This window comes from Doryrhamphus excisus, linkage group LG7, assembly GCF_037039965.1.
Source record: "Doryrhamphus excisus strain RoL-2023G ecotype Guam linkage group LG7, RoL_Dexc_Guam_v1.1, whole genome shotgun sequence".
Lineage (NCBI taxonomy): Eukaryota > Metazoa > Chordata > Actinopteri > Syngnathiformes > Syngnathidae > Doryrhamphus > Doryrhamphus excisus.
The window spans coordinates 19,505,792-19,520,734 of NC_136363.1; the positions used below are offsets into that span (position 1 = coordinate 19,505,792).

General features: G+C 39.3%; 1 protein-coding gene across 5 annotated transcripts in view; it reads right to left on the bottom strand.

Annotated features, from left to right (window-relative positions):
* Window positions 1-11,637: 11,637 nt before the first annotated feature.
* eya1 (EYA transcriptional coactivator and phosphatase 1) overlaps window positions 11,638-14,943 on the bottom strand; it is a 59,706-nt gene continuing 56,400 nt past the window's right edge. For all 5 annotated transcript variants that reach the window (XM_058060172.2, XM_058060163.2, XM_058060164.2 and 2 more), the window contains one exon: window positions 11,638-12,727. In XM_058060172.2, coding sequence (XP_057916155.2) covers window positions 12,647-12,727 — 81 coding nt within the window. In that variant the 3' untranslated portion in view covers window positions 11,638-12,646. The remainder of the gene's footprint in view (window positions 12,728-14,943) is intronic.

The window sequence follows — 14,943 nt, forward strand, 5'->3', positions numbered from 1 at the left end:
TCGTTCTCTAAGATGCTGTTCTTCTGTTCCTGGAGGAAGAGTTTGGCCTGAAAGACTTTCTGTTGGGACCGTAGGGTCGTGTTCTCGTTGTCGACCGCGGTGAGTTTGTCCTTGATGGCCTGTTGTTTGGTGTGAGACGCCTCCAGCTGTTCGTCGAAAGTCAGAACGTCCCTTTTCCAGAGGTTACTGAACTCCCCTTGCTTCTCCACCAGCCTCCTGGCTTTCCATTTGTGAATTTTCTCATGCTCTGAACTTGAACTCGCCATTGTTCAGATGTTACCTTCAAAATCAAATATGGAAGGTATATAATAATGCCTGGATGGGACTTTGGTGTAGTGGTTAGTGTTCTGGACTCCGGAGCCAACACCCCGGGTTTGAATCTCCACTTGTAAGCATCATTGGTATTTGTCAGGAATCAGTATGCGGATCAAAACGACTTTGTACTCAGGAAAAAGCCGAAAAAAACAAACAAACTGGAAGGGACTTTGCTGTACACATACTCCCAAAGTCCAAAAATACTGACTTTTATATTTTGTCAAAGCCTCAAAGGTCTTTTCATATGATGTCATGGACCTCAGGCATCATTTTGAATTCCCAAACTGTGACTTTGATGGAGATCGATAAAAATAAAATACACATTTTGTCATGGTACTCACAGGTTATGGTACACTGTCGCACATAACACTTTGGTATCAATAAAGACGCAAAAAAACTATATTCCCAGCATTGTTTATTGCTTATTCAGCCATCTTGGATCTCACAACCAAACACCAAATTTTGCGATACTTACTGTGGTTTTCCTGTAAGGCAAATTCAATTGAGTGTCAAGCTTTCGGTTTCAGTTATCAGGGTCCCTTCTCTGATCCGGCGGATTTTACAGATCACGGTTGCAAAATAACCGACTAGGAGCCAAACAGTCGCTAGCACGATGCTGAAGAATTCAAGAACTAACTCAACAACAACAAGAGTCTTCAATAAATGTTCATTTATACATTTAATTTGTATATTGGCTACTAATCAGTATTGACCGATTTTTGTGTCGAGTTCCGCTCTAATGTCTTGAATAGAGTCTCGCTATAAAATTAAATAACGTTTATATCCTGCAACACATACAACAAGACTCACGGTTTGGCAACAATCTGCCAAACGGCAGCTAACTTAGTCAACAATCATCTGTATGAGTGTTGACAAGTCGGAAGTCTAAACAAATAACCCGGAAAATAATTGAATTAATCGAACTAAATGACTAACTCACGAGATAATCTACATTATTAAATCCAGAATTAATTAAAATCAGTTCTTAAATGTGTAGTCCACATGGACATTAGCAGGCAAATGGTGATGTCGATTGTTTCCATGGTTACAGCTCATCTTAACGAGTTCACCGATGCTGACATGACTTAACGAGCAAAACGGTGAAAAAAAGTGATATCACCTGTTGCATAACCAATACACCTTTGTAATCAAGCCATGCTGTGATGTAATAACGATGTTTCCACGACCTATGATGTCATCCGTCAGCTGTAATGTAGCCTTGTATGCTAGCAGCTGGTTGTTTGTGGATTTTTCATAAGGTTCGATAAGAGCGTGGTGGCTTTGTTAAATGATGACAAAGGAGCCTGCACGGAGGGGTTTAACCTGGCGGGCAGGGGTTAGAGTTCAGGTTCTGGGTTGTCGAATTGAAGTAAAGAAAAAAAGGATTCAACCATTCTGGTTCAGGATGGAAATCTTGCGGAGAAAACCACAAACCAAAACGATCATCTGCCATCAAGGCTTCCTGTACAATATCCGAGTCCCGCCTGAGAAGACATACAGCACCACAGTGGGTCTTCCCATTACGGAGCATGAACGGATCATGGAAAATGCCAGAGGGCCGAACGCCATTGAGAAAGAACTCCAGCTCATTAGACAGGCTTCTTTAAAAAAGAAAGAGATACTAAAAGCTGCAGAAGTGAGGAAGAATCAGATTATTGAGAGGGATCTTCGCACTACCAAGCAGGAGGAACTCTTCAAGAAGCAATCTGAGAAGCAGGCCTATCATCAATACCAGCGCCGACGTGAAAAAGCCCAACTGGAGCAGGACGTTCAGATTAAAATGCTGGACAGGTGGATCCTAAACAGCAAAATCCAAGCCGAGCAAGACAAGCAGCTCATATGGAAGAAATACTGCGAGGACGTTGAGGTCACGAGAGAAAAAGCCGAGTTCGACCGAGTACTAGAGTGCACCCAGATCGCTCTAGCCCAGCACGAAGAAGTCGAACGAAAACGTGAGAAGGACGGCAAGAGGCACCTGAAGTTTATCAAGGAGCAAGTGAGGGAACGAGAAGAGGACGCTTACATCAAACGTTGGGAGAGGCTCACCGAGGACGCTCGTATGAAGGAGAGCCGTCAGGACATCGATACATGGATGGCGGAGCTGAAGGAGGATCGACTGAACGCAATGGATGCTTGCGATATCCCCCATCAGTACCGCGAGTATGTGAGGAACAAGACCAATAACGATGGATTGCGAATTATGGATTCCCAGTACCGTACGTTCAAAACCTATGACGTACTTCCGAGATGGATCACTGACAAAACACGCTACGTTAGGAAAAAAGCGGAGAACTGCGAAGACGATGACAATGAATTTTTCCATTTCAACAGGCCGTTTAATTTAATGGCGGACCTGTAGAACAAACCAAGAGGTACTACTTTCGATCCTGAGGCACCTTTGTTGGGGTTCACTCATTTTAGAACCAGAAATTTTGACATTTGAACCGAGTTCCTTCAGTTAAATCAACTAATGATACCATGTACTGGGACTTTGTTGCCTTTCCGAGGGGGTGGGGGTGGGGGTGGGTGGGTGACAACTCATGACATTTCTAAGGAAATAGTCCTTCAATGTATTACCACTAAAATATTTACAAATTCTCTCAAGTGTCCAATGATTTTCCCTGGGGTTCACCAGGGTAGCGTTCTAGATCCGTTTCTGTTTAATACACAAGTTGCATTGGTTCTGGTGCATCCATCCATTTTTGTTGTTTATCCGATTTTGGGTGTTGGGGGGGCAGTAGACTAGACAAAGACTGAGGCCTTCCCAAGCTAATTGAGAGATGTGTTTATCTGAGGTTGGGTGGTTGGGGGCAGTAGACTAGACTAAGACTGAGGCCTTCCCAAGCTAATTGAAAGATGTGTTGTGGGTCTTCCCCGAGGGTTTCCTACTGGTTGGTCGTGCCCTGAACACCTCTGCAAGGTGGTATCGAGGAGGCTTCCTGATCGGATACCTACGCTACCTTATCTGGGTCCAGGTTCTTCCGAATAACAGCATGTCACAGGAACCCTATGGAGGAAACTCATTTCATAGCCTTACCAATAAGTCATGACCATATGTGACAGTAGGAACCTAGACCGAGTAGTAAATTCCTCCTTCTCCACAATTGACTTGATACGGAGTACAGATCACTTTGAGGATGCAGCTTCCATTCTAGTATTCCATCCTAGTCATTGCTGGTCTTCTGGAACCCATTTGGTCAAGTGTTTTCACAGTCCCTGAACTTGAGTTTTGGGTATTCCTGATGTTTACATCCAGTCTTCAGAGACCTGGAAGACCAGGTCTTATTTTAAATCCTGAGGAAACTTATTAGTTGTTATTATTTGAGGTCAATTGTCCAACTTTGGGACTGCAACCATGCCGTCCAACATGAAGGTGCCGATTTGATTGTAGGATAACTGGCGTTGGTTCCAATAGACTACAGACTATCGTCCCTGTTAGGTGACTCCCTCGACATTAAGACAGGTTTAGAGTTCTTCTATTGGTCATCCTACAGCAGGGTTGGTTGTGGTCCTTAAAGAAATCCCAAAGCTAGCCGGTTGAATTTTTCAGGACTTTTGTTTCTACCATCAGCACAATGTAAAGGATGCAGATGATGTCATAGTCTCTTAGGCTCAGCGAGGAACAGACCAGATTTAGCAGGACTGCGCTGAAGACATGACAGCTTTCATTACTCAACTCTGGCGGAGAGGTAAACTAATTGAAATGCTGTTACCTGTCAGGAGGCCAACCATCACGGAGGAGCAGGAACAGGCAGGAAATGAAGCTTTATCTCCAAATAAACTGTGTGTCTTTGTCGAGACAAATGTCTTTTCAAGGCCTAATGCTCTCTAAAATGTGTTAATGTCATGTATAAAGTCTTTCCGAGAGGGGGGGGGGGTCTTTTTTTCCCTTCCCGCATAAAATACCAAATCAAATTATGTCTCTGGCCCAGCTGCCAGCGGCCATGGAGAGAAAGAGGCTTTAGGTCTTAGTACCTTTTTGTGTGACAGGAGCCATTACTGAGGCGCCATTATGGTGGAACACAACAGCAGATGAACAGATGGGAAGTTGGAGGGACAGTGAAGGTATCGCGGGTGACCTTTGAACCCCAGAAGGAAAACAACTCACTTGTGGGTTGATGCAGGAATTGATCCTATAAGGATTTCATTGTCATTTTCTAATTAGGAACAAAACATGTATTTGAAAGGTTGGGGAATGTGGGAAAACAGGCAAAAAAGAAAGATTGTGAACCAGGGCGTATGCTAACCAAGGTTTGACTGCATTCTTCACAAATCTGTCTATATTTGTGTCAGTGAGCATTTTCTAATTAGGAATATAAAATGTATTTGAGAGGTTGGAATTTGTGGGAAAACTGAGGCAAAAAAGAAAAAAGATTGTGAACCAGGGCATATGCTAACCAAGGTTTGACTGCATTCTTCACAAATCTGTCTATATTTGTGTCAGTGAGCATTTTCTAATTAGGAATATAAAATGTATTTGAGAGGTTGGAATTTGTGGGAAAACTGAGGCAAAAAAGAAAAAAGATTGTGAACCAGGGCGTATGCTAACCAAGGTTTGACTGCATTCTTCACAAATCTGTCTCTATTTGTGTTAGTGAGCATTTTCTAATTGGGAATATAAAATGTATTTGAGAGGTTGGGATTTGTGGGAAAACTGAGGCAAAAAAGAAAAAAGATTGTGAACCAGGGCGTATGCTAACCAAGGTTTGACTGCATTCTTCACAAATCTGTTTATATTTGTGTCAGTGAGCATTTTCTAATTAGGACTATAAAATGTATTTGAGAGGTTGGGATTTGTGGGAAAACTGAGGCAAAAAATAAAAAAGATTGTGAACCAGGGTGTATGCTAACCAAGGTTTGACTGCATTCTTCACAAATCTGTCTCTATTTGTGTTAGTGAGCATTTTCTAATTAGGGATATAAAATGTATTTGAGAGGTTGGGATTTGTGGGAAAACTGAGGCAAAAAAGAAAAAAGATTGTGAACCAGAGCGTATGCTAACCAAGGTTTGACTGCATTCTTCACAAATCTGTCTCTATTTGTCTTAGTGAGCATTTTCTAATTAGGAATATAAAATGTATTTGAGAGGTTGGGATTTGTGGGAAAACTGAGGCAAAAAAGAAAAAAGATTGTGAACCAGGGCGTATGCTAACCAAGGTTTGACTGCATTCTTCACAAATCTGTCTTTATTTGTTAGTGAGCATTTTCTAATTAGGAACATAACATGTATGTGAAAGGTTGGGGATTGTGGGAAAACCGTGGCAAAATAGCAAAAAGATTGTGAACCAGGGCGTATGCTAACCAAGGTTTGACTGCATTCTTCACAAATCTGTCTATATTTGTGTTAGTGAGCATAATTCATCCACCTCATGTGTACCATATCAGGATGCTGATTGGTCAGCATGATTATTGCTCAGGTGTGCCTCAGATTGGCTACAATAAAAGGCCACTTCAAAATGTGCACTTTAACAATATGATGTTTTTTTAGAGTCCGGTACTTAATGCATAATATTGCTGTCAATCAATTAACATATTTAATTGCATTTTGTCCATAGTTAACTCATAATTAATCACAATTAATCACAGAAAGACGTTTAATCTACAAGTAGGCATGTCAATCTCTTTGTTGTGATAAATTATTTGATATGCTTCTAAATATACAAGTTAAGACATGGTGAAAAAAAAGATATATTTAAAAAACATAATAATTTGATATGATTTGATTAAGTGTACAAATAACACGATTAAAATGTCAGTTAATTCGGTTCCTGTGATTTCTATTGAAAGCCAAAGTAGCATGTGGGGGGCCTTGCTGTGTTGTGTTTTATTTTTGTTGAATGCCATTTATGTATTATATATTTTTATATTGGCTGCATGGTGCACGAGTGGTTAGTGTGCAGGCCTGAGACCAAAGTTCGATTCCACCCTCGGCCATCTCTCTTTAAACAGTATAAAATGTATGAAGAATTCACGCCCTTTATTAAAGAATTAAAGAACTAACCAATCAGGTGAAGTGGTCACACCTGCACACACACTTGCACGAACACACACACACACACACACCCCTCATTTTGGTTGCACAGAATCCAAAAGTGATTGCCGTGTGAAAGACCCTCCTCCTGTGCTGAGAGTGCGTCTCCGGTTACGAGGTCACACACAATTAGAGAGAGAGGATCAGACAGCTCACTGTTGTCATGGTGCAGTCACACACACACACACACACACACACACACACAAAACATGCAAACATAGCAAAAATACATAACACACAAGTCTTCCTACTCTTATAGTATCTAAGAATGTCACGTATTTAACGGCTAATGGACTTCCTTGGTGTCATGGCGGCTCAGCGAGGGCGTGGCCCGGCTGGGAGAGATCTTATCCATGGCCGCCGCCCTCTTAGGTTACCTGCATTTTTTAATTCCGCATACTGGGAGCAACAATGACGCCTTTATGAGCGGCGTCACCCTCTCCTTGTCTACTATTGTACTGCCCTCAGTCTCCTCTTGGATAAAAGTGCAAGTCCTTGATAAAATATGTACTGTGTTGTGTTTGTGTGGAAGTAAGGGAGGGGGGGGGGGGTTGGTTTCCTGTCCCTGAAATACCTAGCTCCTGTCTGCGGTGCAGGTACACAATCCCCCCCCCATTTAGAGGTTCTGGATGAAATGATGGTTAACAGATCTGCTGCCACCTTTCCTTCTCCCCCGCCATGTTTGTTTACATTTGCCCAAGCCTTTTTAGCATTTTCTGGTCAAGCCATATTCCTGTCACCGAGCACTTCCTCTATCGGTGGATTAGCTTTGTTTGTCCAAACTGTGGCCTCCTATGCGTCCAAGCTCAACTCCAGTCTGTCCGACTTCAAGAAAACTAAATATTTCATGAAATAACATAAGAATTATGATATTCTTAAACTTTTCTCTCGATTTTAGTCCCTTCTTAAACCAAGCTAAGTCATGTAGTACCAGTTAATGGTGCCTTTTACCCTCCCTTTCCCTCTGTCCCTTATTAAATTTAGCAAACACATGTACTAGCAGGTTGTGTTGCTATGTTATTGTCCCCTTTTTGTCCCCCTCTTAAAATAAGAAGCTAACCCCAGTACTAATAGGCGATGTTGTTGCTCCCCTCCCATCCTTGTCTGTCCCCTGTTAATAATGTCAATAATGATATTCTTAACCTTTTCTCTAGATTCTAGACCCTCTGTCCCCTCTTAAATTTAGCAAACACATGCACTAGCAGGTTGTGTTGCTATGTTATTGTCTTTAGTTCTCGTTCTGTCCCCTCTTAAAATAAGAAGCTAACCCAAGTACTAATAGGCAGTGTTGTTGCTCCCCTCCCATTTCTGTCTGCCCCCTGTTAATAATGTCAATAATGATATTCTTAACCTTTTTGCATGCTTTCTGGTCTTTTCTTTAGATTTTAGACCCTCTGTCCCCTCTTAAATTTAGCAAACACATGCACTAGCAGGTTGTGTTGCTATGTTATTGTGTTTAGTTCTCTTTCTGTCCCCTCTTCAAATAAGAAGCTAACCCGAGTACTCATAGGCAGTGATGTTGCTCCCCTCCCATCCTTGTCTGTCCCCAGTTAATAATGTCAATAATGATATTCTTAACCTTTTTGCATGCTTTCTGGTCTTTTCTCTAGATTCTAGACTCTCTGTCCCCTCTTAAATTTAGAAAACACATGCACTAGCAAGTTGTTTTGCTATGTTATTGTCTTTAGTTCTCTTTCTGTCCCCTCTTAAAATAAGAAGCTAACCCGAGTACTCACAGGCAGTGTTGTTGCTCCCATCTCACCCCCGTCTGTTCCCTGTTAATAATGTCAGTAATGATATCCTCAACCTTTTCTCTAGATTCTAGACCCTCTGTCCCCTCTTAAATTTAGAAAACACATGCACTAGCAAGTTGTTTTGCTATGTTATTGTCTTTAGTTCTCTTTCTGTCCCCTCTTGAAATAAGAAGCTAACCCGAGTACTCACAGGCAGTGTTGTTGCTCCCATCTCACCCCCGTCTGTCCCCTGTTAATAATGTCAATAATGATATCCTCAACCTTTTCTCTAGATTTTAGACCCTCTGTCCCCTCTTAAATTTAGCAAACACATGCACTAGCAAGTTGTGTTGCTATGTTATTGTGTTTAGTTCTCTTTCTGTCCCCTCTTAAAATAAGAAGCTAACCCGAGTACTCACAGGCAGTGTTGTTGCTCCCATCTCACCCCCGTCTGTCCCCTGTTAATAATGTCAATAATGATATCCTCAACCTTTTCTCTAGATTTTAGACCCTCTGTCCCCTCTTAAATTTAGCAAACACATGCACTAGCAAGTTGTGTTGCTATGTTATTGTGTTTAGTTCTCTTTCTGTCCCCTCTTAAAATAAGAAGCTAACCCGAGTACTCACAGGCAGTGTTGTTGCTCCCATCTCACCCCCGTCTGTCCCCTGTTAATAATGTCAATAATGATATCCTCAACCTTTTCTCTAGATTTTAGACCCTCTGTCCCCTCTTAAATTTAGCAAACACATGCACTAGCAAGTTGTGTTGCTATGTTATTGTGTTTAGTTCTCTTTCTGTCCCCTCTTAAAATAAGAAGCTAACCCGAGTACTCACAGGCAGTGTTGTTGCTCCCATCTCACCCCCGTCTGTCCCCTGTTAATAATGTCAATAATGATATCCTCAACCTTTTCTCTAGATTTTAGACCCTCTGTCCCCTCTTAAATTTAGCAAACACATGCACTAGCAAGTTGTGTTGCTATGTTATTGTGTTTAGTTCTCTTTCTGTCCCCTCTTAAAATAAGAAGCTAACCCGAGTACTCACAGGCAGTGTTGTTGCTCCCATCTCACCCCCGTCTGTCCCCTGTTAATAATGTCAATAATGATATCCTCAACCTTTTCTCTAGATTTTAGACCCTCTGTCCCCTCTTAAATTTAGCAAACATGTATACTAGCAGGTTGTGTTGCTTGTGTTGTTATTGTGTTTAGTTCTCCTCCCACCCCTGTCTGTCCCCTCTTAAATCAAGCTGGACTTCCCCATTTTGTTCGTTTTTCAAATTTCTAGGGCACGTGGATGCTGCAAATTTGAATTTGCGACCCTGAACCAAAACCAGTACGGCCTCGAACAACTACAAAAGGACATCTGAGCACCCCAAAAACGATCGCAAAAGCCATTTTGTGCCCTAGAAAATTCCCCGCCATCCTCTTCCTGTCTCAATTTGCCAACATCTGCTGGCTCCACCGACTAATTCCACCTCAAGTTAAGACACATTAGCCACCAGGAGGAGGCCTATTAATAGGCTCGTAAAAAGAGATGTGGCAGATCATGTTTTTGAAAGGGGAGTTTGATATGCATGTAATATAATATAAGTTCAATTGTGATGCACAGTCAGTGGCCTCCAGTATGGAAATGTGCATGAAATCACCGTCTGGGCAAGCCAGTAAATCACCGCTGGCTTGTTTATTATCGCTGTACGCTTTTATGGCGGGTGGGTGCCTTGCTGGGACGTCCCCGTGAGATGATGTGAACAAGAACAAGAACAAGAACAAGAACAAGAACAAGAACAAGAAGACGCTAACCTGACTAAAACTCCATCATCATGGTCTAAATCCAACCCAACTCTAGCAAGATGTTGTCTTTTGTTGTTCTCGTTTCCCGACATTTGTCCCCTCTTAAATTCAATAAGTGATGTTGATGTCTGCTCTGTCCCCTCTTAAATCAAGCTAAATGTTGCTGTTTTTTCATTGCTTCTTGTTCACTTTTTTCGCACAATTTTGATGACTTTGGACTGGACTCGGGCGGCATGGCGGTCGAGTGGTTAGCGCGCAGACCTCACAGCTAGGAGACCAGGGTTCAATTCCACCCTTGGGCCATCTCTGTGTGGAGTTTGCATGTTGACATAACCTGGACTTGCATGTCATGACTCAAAAAGACTTGACTTACTTGAGACTAATTTGACCTGTGCTTAATTAATGCATATTAGGACTGTAAATTGATTAACATATTTCATTGCTTTTTGTCCATAGTTAACTCACAATTAATCACAGATAGAAAGACGTTTTATCTCCAAGTAGGGATGTCAATCTCTTTGTTGTGATAAATTATTTAATGCATATTAGGGCTGTCAATCGATTAACATATTTAATTGCTTTTTGTCTATAGTTAACACACAATTAATTACAATTAATCACAGATAGAAAGACATTTTTATCTATAAGTAGGGATGTCAATCTCTTTGTTGTGATAAATTATTTAATGCATATTAGGGCTGTCAATCGATTAACATATTTAATTGCTTTTTGTCTATAGTTAACTCACAATAAATCACAATTAATCACAGATAGAAAGATGTTTTTATCTCCAAGTAGGGATGTCAATCTCTTTGTTGTGATAAATTATTTAATGCATAATAGTGCTGTCAATCGATTAACATATTTAATTGCTTTTTGTCTATAGTTAACACACAATTAATTACAATTAATCACAGATAGAAAGACATTTTTATCTATAAGTAGGGATGTCAATCTCTTTGTTGTGATAAATTATTTGATATGCTTCTAAATATACGAGTTAAGACACGGTGAAAAAAATTATATATTTAAAAAACTTAATAATTTGTTACAGTGTACAAATAATATGATTAAAATGTCAGTTAATTCGGTTTCTGTGCTATCTATTGAAAGCCAAAGTAGCATATGGCGGCCTTGCTGTTTGGTCTAGACGTGCACTAGATCCAGTTTCGACGTGCTTCCTGCAGGGATTAGTTAGACCTGTGACACGGCGCGCCACTTCATATTAAAAATATAAAAAAAAAATACATGAACTAGCAAAAACCAACATTGTGTACTACTTCACAAATCAGTTTTTATTAATTTAAACACAAATAATAATGTCCAAAAAAAAAAAACATCTGTACACATATATTGCAGACACAACAATCCGTTTCACAATGAGGCCTGTGTCGCGCGACGCATTTCCAGTTTGCAACATTTCAAAAAAAAAAAAAAAAAAAAAAGTGGTGTTTCGCTATAAAATGTCCCTCGGATTTCCTATTATTTTGATCTAGCAGCAACATGTGGTTGTTTCAGATCACACAGACGGAGGGAAGGTAACATGTAAACAACATGTGCAAAAAGAAGAGATAACTGTTTTAAGAAATTCACAGTGGATAGCACATGTATGTTCACCTCACAGACGGGGGCGGGGGGCAGGGGGGGGCAGAATTATATTTATTATTACGCTACATCATACAAAAAAAGAGTGCTTCTATTAAAAAAAAAACATTTTTAAGATGTTGTTTTATTTGTTTTGCCTGATCCAGATGTTCATTTTTTTCGTGTGCAATTTTTATGTTCTGATTTTTACTAAAATAAAATTCCGGTGAGCACATCGGATATTTTTTTTGTACCATACTTAAGCAAGTGTACCAAAACCCCATCTTCAAGTGCTTGAATGAAACTGGATCGAGTCAACGGCGCTAGTAGAAAAATTGCGCCAGGTTTATGCTCGTGCATAAACATTGCTCGTTTGGTGCGCTAATGATAACAAACTGCGCTAGTGTAGAAATGGCACCTGAACATATCTTAGGCTAGATTTATGATACCGTGTTTCAACACATTCTTAGTCGATTCTATTATAGTTTGAGTTATGAAGCGGGAGGAGCGTCCATGATTGTGCTTCTGCGTTAGCAAGCACTTATTTTGGTCTTAACAAAACACACAAAAAAAAATCATTATCTACATTTTTTTTTTTTTTTTTTTACTGAACAATCCTGGAACACATCAACACTTTGCAAGCTTTTTTTTTTTTTTTTTTTTTAGTTCCGTTAAAAAAAAAGCCACCTTTGAAGAAGAGCACATGGATATAAGTCGGAAGGAATAGTCCAGTGATTACAAACTTTTACACACGCACAAAAAAAAAAAATCCTCTGTACATGATTGTCTCAGTTTAAATTATTTTGTTAAAAAAAAAAAAAAAGCCCCCGTTATTCCTCCAGCTGGAAAAGTCTTGCTGCCGTGGAGTCCATAAATAAGAAGCAATGGAGGAATCACCAGTAGTTGCCGTCAGTAGTCCAGGTGTCCATTCACAGTTAGCATGGCTGGAAAATCACCTCTTGTCGTCGACAACAACAACAAAAAAGCCTTAAGACAAAGTGTGTGCGACAAAGTCTGCCAACACATTGATTGTTCCTCGTCCTTGGGGAAGACAAGACGCAGTGGGCCTTTTGTTTTTATTTTCCGCAGAACCATCAACGGGGGGGTCGACGTCTTCAAACAAGCGTGGTGGGACGGGTTCCGGAAAAATAAGCTGGATCGGTTTTTGGGGATTTTTTTCGAATACGATGTTGGCTACAAGTACTCCAGATCCAGGGCGTGATGGAGGGCCATGAGGTCTGAATGGCTGGAGATCCTCCAAAAGGGCATGTTGTGCTGAAATCACACAGGAAACCGTGTCATTCCGACAATATAAATAAACTTCCATACGGAGTGAGGTTCCCCCGTGCATGCAAAGTTAGCGCATCAAAACATCCGCATCTTCTCCACTTCGCCGCCTCCAGAGATGCTATTTTACAGCAGAAGTACTTGTTTATGATGTTGCGTTGCACTTTAGCTCTGAGCCTCAGCTTCCTTCCTCCAGTTAGTTAGGTACATCCACAATAGAAAAACCCGAGTAGCAGCAGAATGAAAGGTGCTCGTCACAGGTGGATTGGTGATCTCAGTCCCGCCGTGGAGACCATTAAGCCCCCTAAGCTTCATGAGAGCTAAGACCTCTCTCAGGCACACGTTCCGCTTAGGAGAACCTGCATTGACCCTTAAAAGCTCCTTGGCTTTTTTTTTTCTTCTTGTTTTGTAAATTGACTTTGCTTTTAAAAGTTGAAAAGGCAGATTTTTATCTTGGCCGCCTTCGTCTCTGCTGAGTCTATTCAAATTAAATGAAGGCTTTTTTTTATTCCCATGATTTAACCAATAATAAAAATAATAACCAAAAATAAATAACAATCCACTTAGAACTACTGCTAATAAAAATTCCATACATGCATTTTTTTGCTGCTTATCCTTACTAGGGTCATGGAAAAATAAAAATAAAAAAATATATAAATATTATATATATATAAATATATATTATATATAATATATATAAAAATAAAATAATATAAATAAAATGATATATCTAATTTATATATCATCCAATATATTATCCTGACAAGGGTTGTGGAATTTTTAAAAAAAAAAGTATATATATATATATATGAATAAAATAATATAAATAAAATAATATATCTAATTTATAGATCATCTATTGTATTATCCTGACTAGGGTCATGGAAAAATGTAAATAAAAATATATATTATATATAAAAATAAAATAATATAAATAAAATTATATATCTAATTTATATATCTTCCATTATATTATCCTGACTAGGGTTGTGGAAAAATTTTAATAAAAATATATATTATATATACACAAATAAAATAATAATAAATAAAATTATTTATTATTATTATTTATATATTAGATATATAATATACAAAATAAAAAATGAATAAAAATGATCAAACCATGCATATGTTATTATTGTTATTATTAATAAATTATTATTATTATTATTATTATTATTCTGTTGGTATAAGACTGCTGCCCCCATGACCCGGATAAGCAGAGGAATAATAATAATAATAATAATAATAATTATTATTATATACTATTTACATAAATATCCCAATTTGAAACATATTTTAAATTAATATACATATATATTATATTTCATATTTATATTTATATGAAATATTTTATACTACAACTACTACTATTATTACAAATAATATGTGATTTATTATTGTTTTCTATATGATATATAGGTATATTATTACTATATAAATATGAAATAGTGTAAATATATATAAATATGAAGACATGAACCAGTTTGTCTCCATGTATGTTTTTCCTCCCAGTGATTGAAGTGTCCTTTATGTGGAGGCCTTCAGCATGACTCAAAGGGTCCGGTCTAGTGTTACATGTGCAGCTTTCACACAGCTGAGGGTACGGAGCAGGAATATATAATTATGTCACATAGCCCCCCCCCCCCCCCCACTCCTCTGTAAACCTGAGATGGCGGAGGAAGAGCGCTGATTACACACTACTTTCTCTCCTGTACTGGGATGCCCTGTAGGAGGATACGTGAAGGGGAGTCACGTTGGAGGAGGAGTGTTGGGGACAGCAATCTGACAGCAATGGCTGCCGTCTCATCCGTCATAAGAAATTCCTAATGCTGATTTTTCCACAACACGTTACAGGTTCTCCACTTTGGAACAACAATGGAGGAGAACGAGGATCTCCTCTATTTACTTTAAACATTTTATTCAAGGGGAGATTAGGGACTGTGAAGTATAAAAATGCAACAAATGGTAAGCTAACATCCTCAAATGTTACATTTTATTCAAATGGAGACTGAGGGCTGCTAGAAACTACAGCAAAAAAGAGACTGCGGAGTCTAGTACTCCAGCATCCACAATGTAAGCCAACATATTTATTTTGGGTTATTTTGGTTATCCTCAAATGTTATGGCAAATATATATACAGTGTTTTATTCAAAATGAGACTGAGGGTCGCTTAAAAAAACGCAAGAAAGGGGAGATTGTTG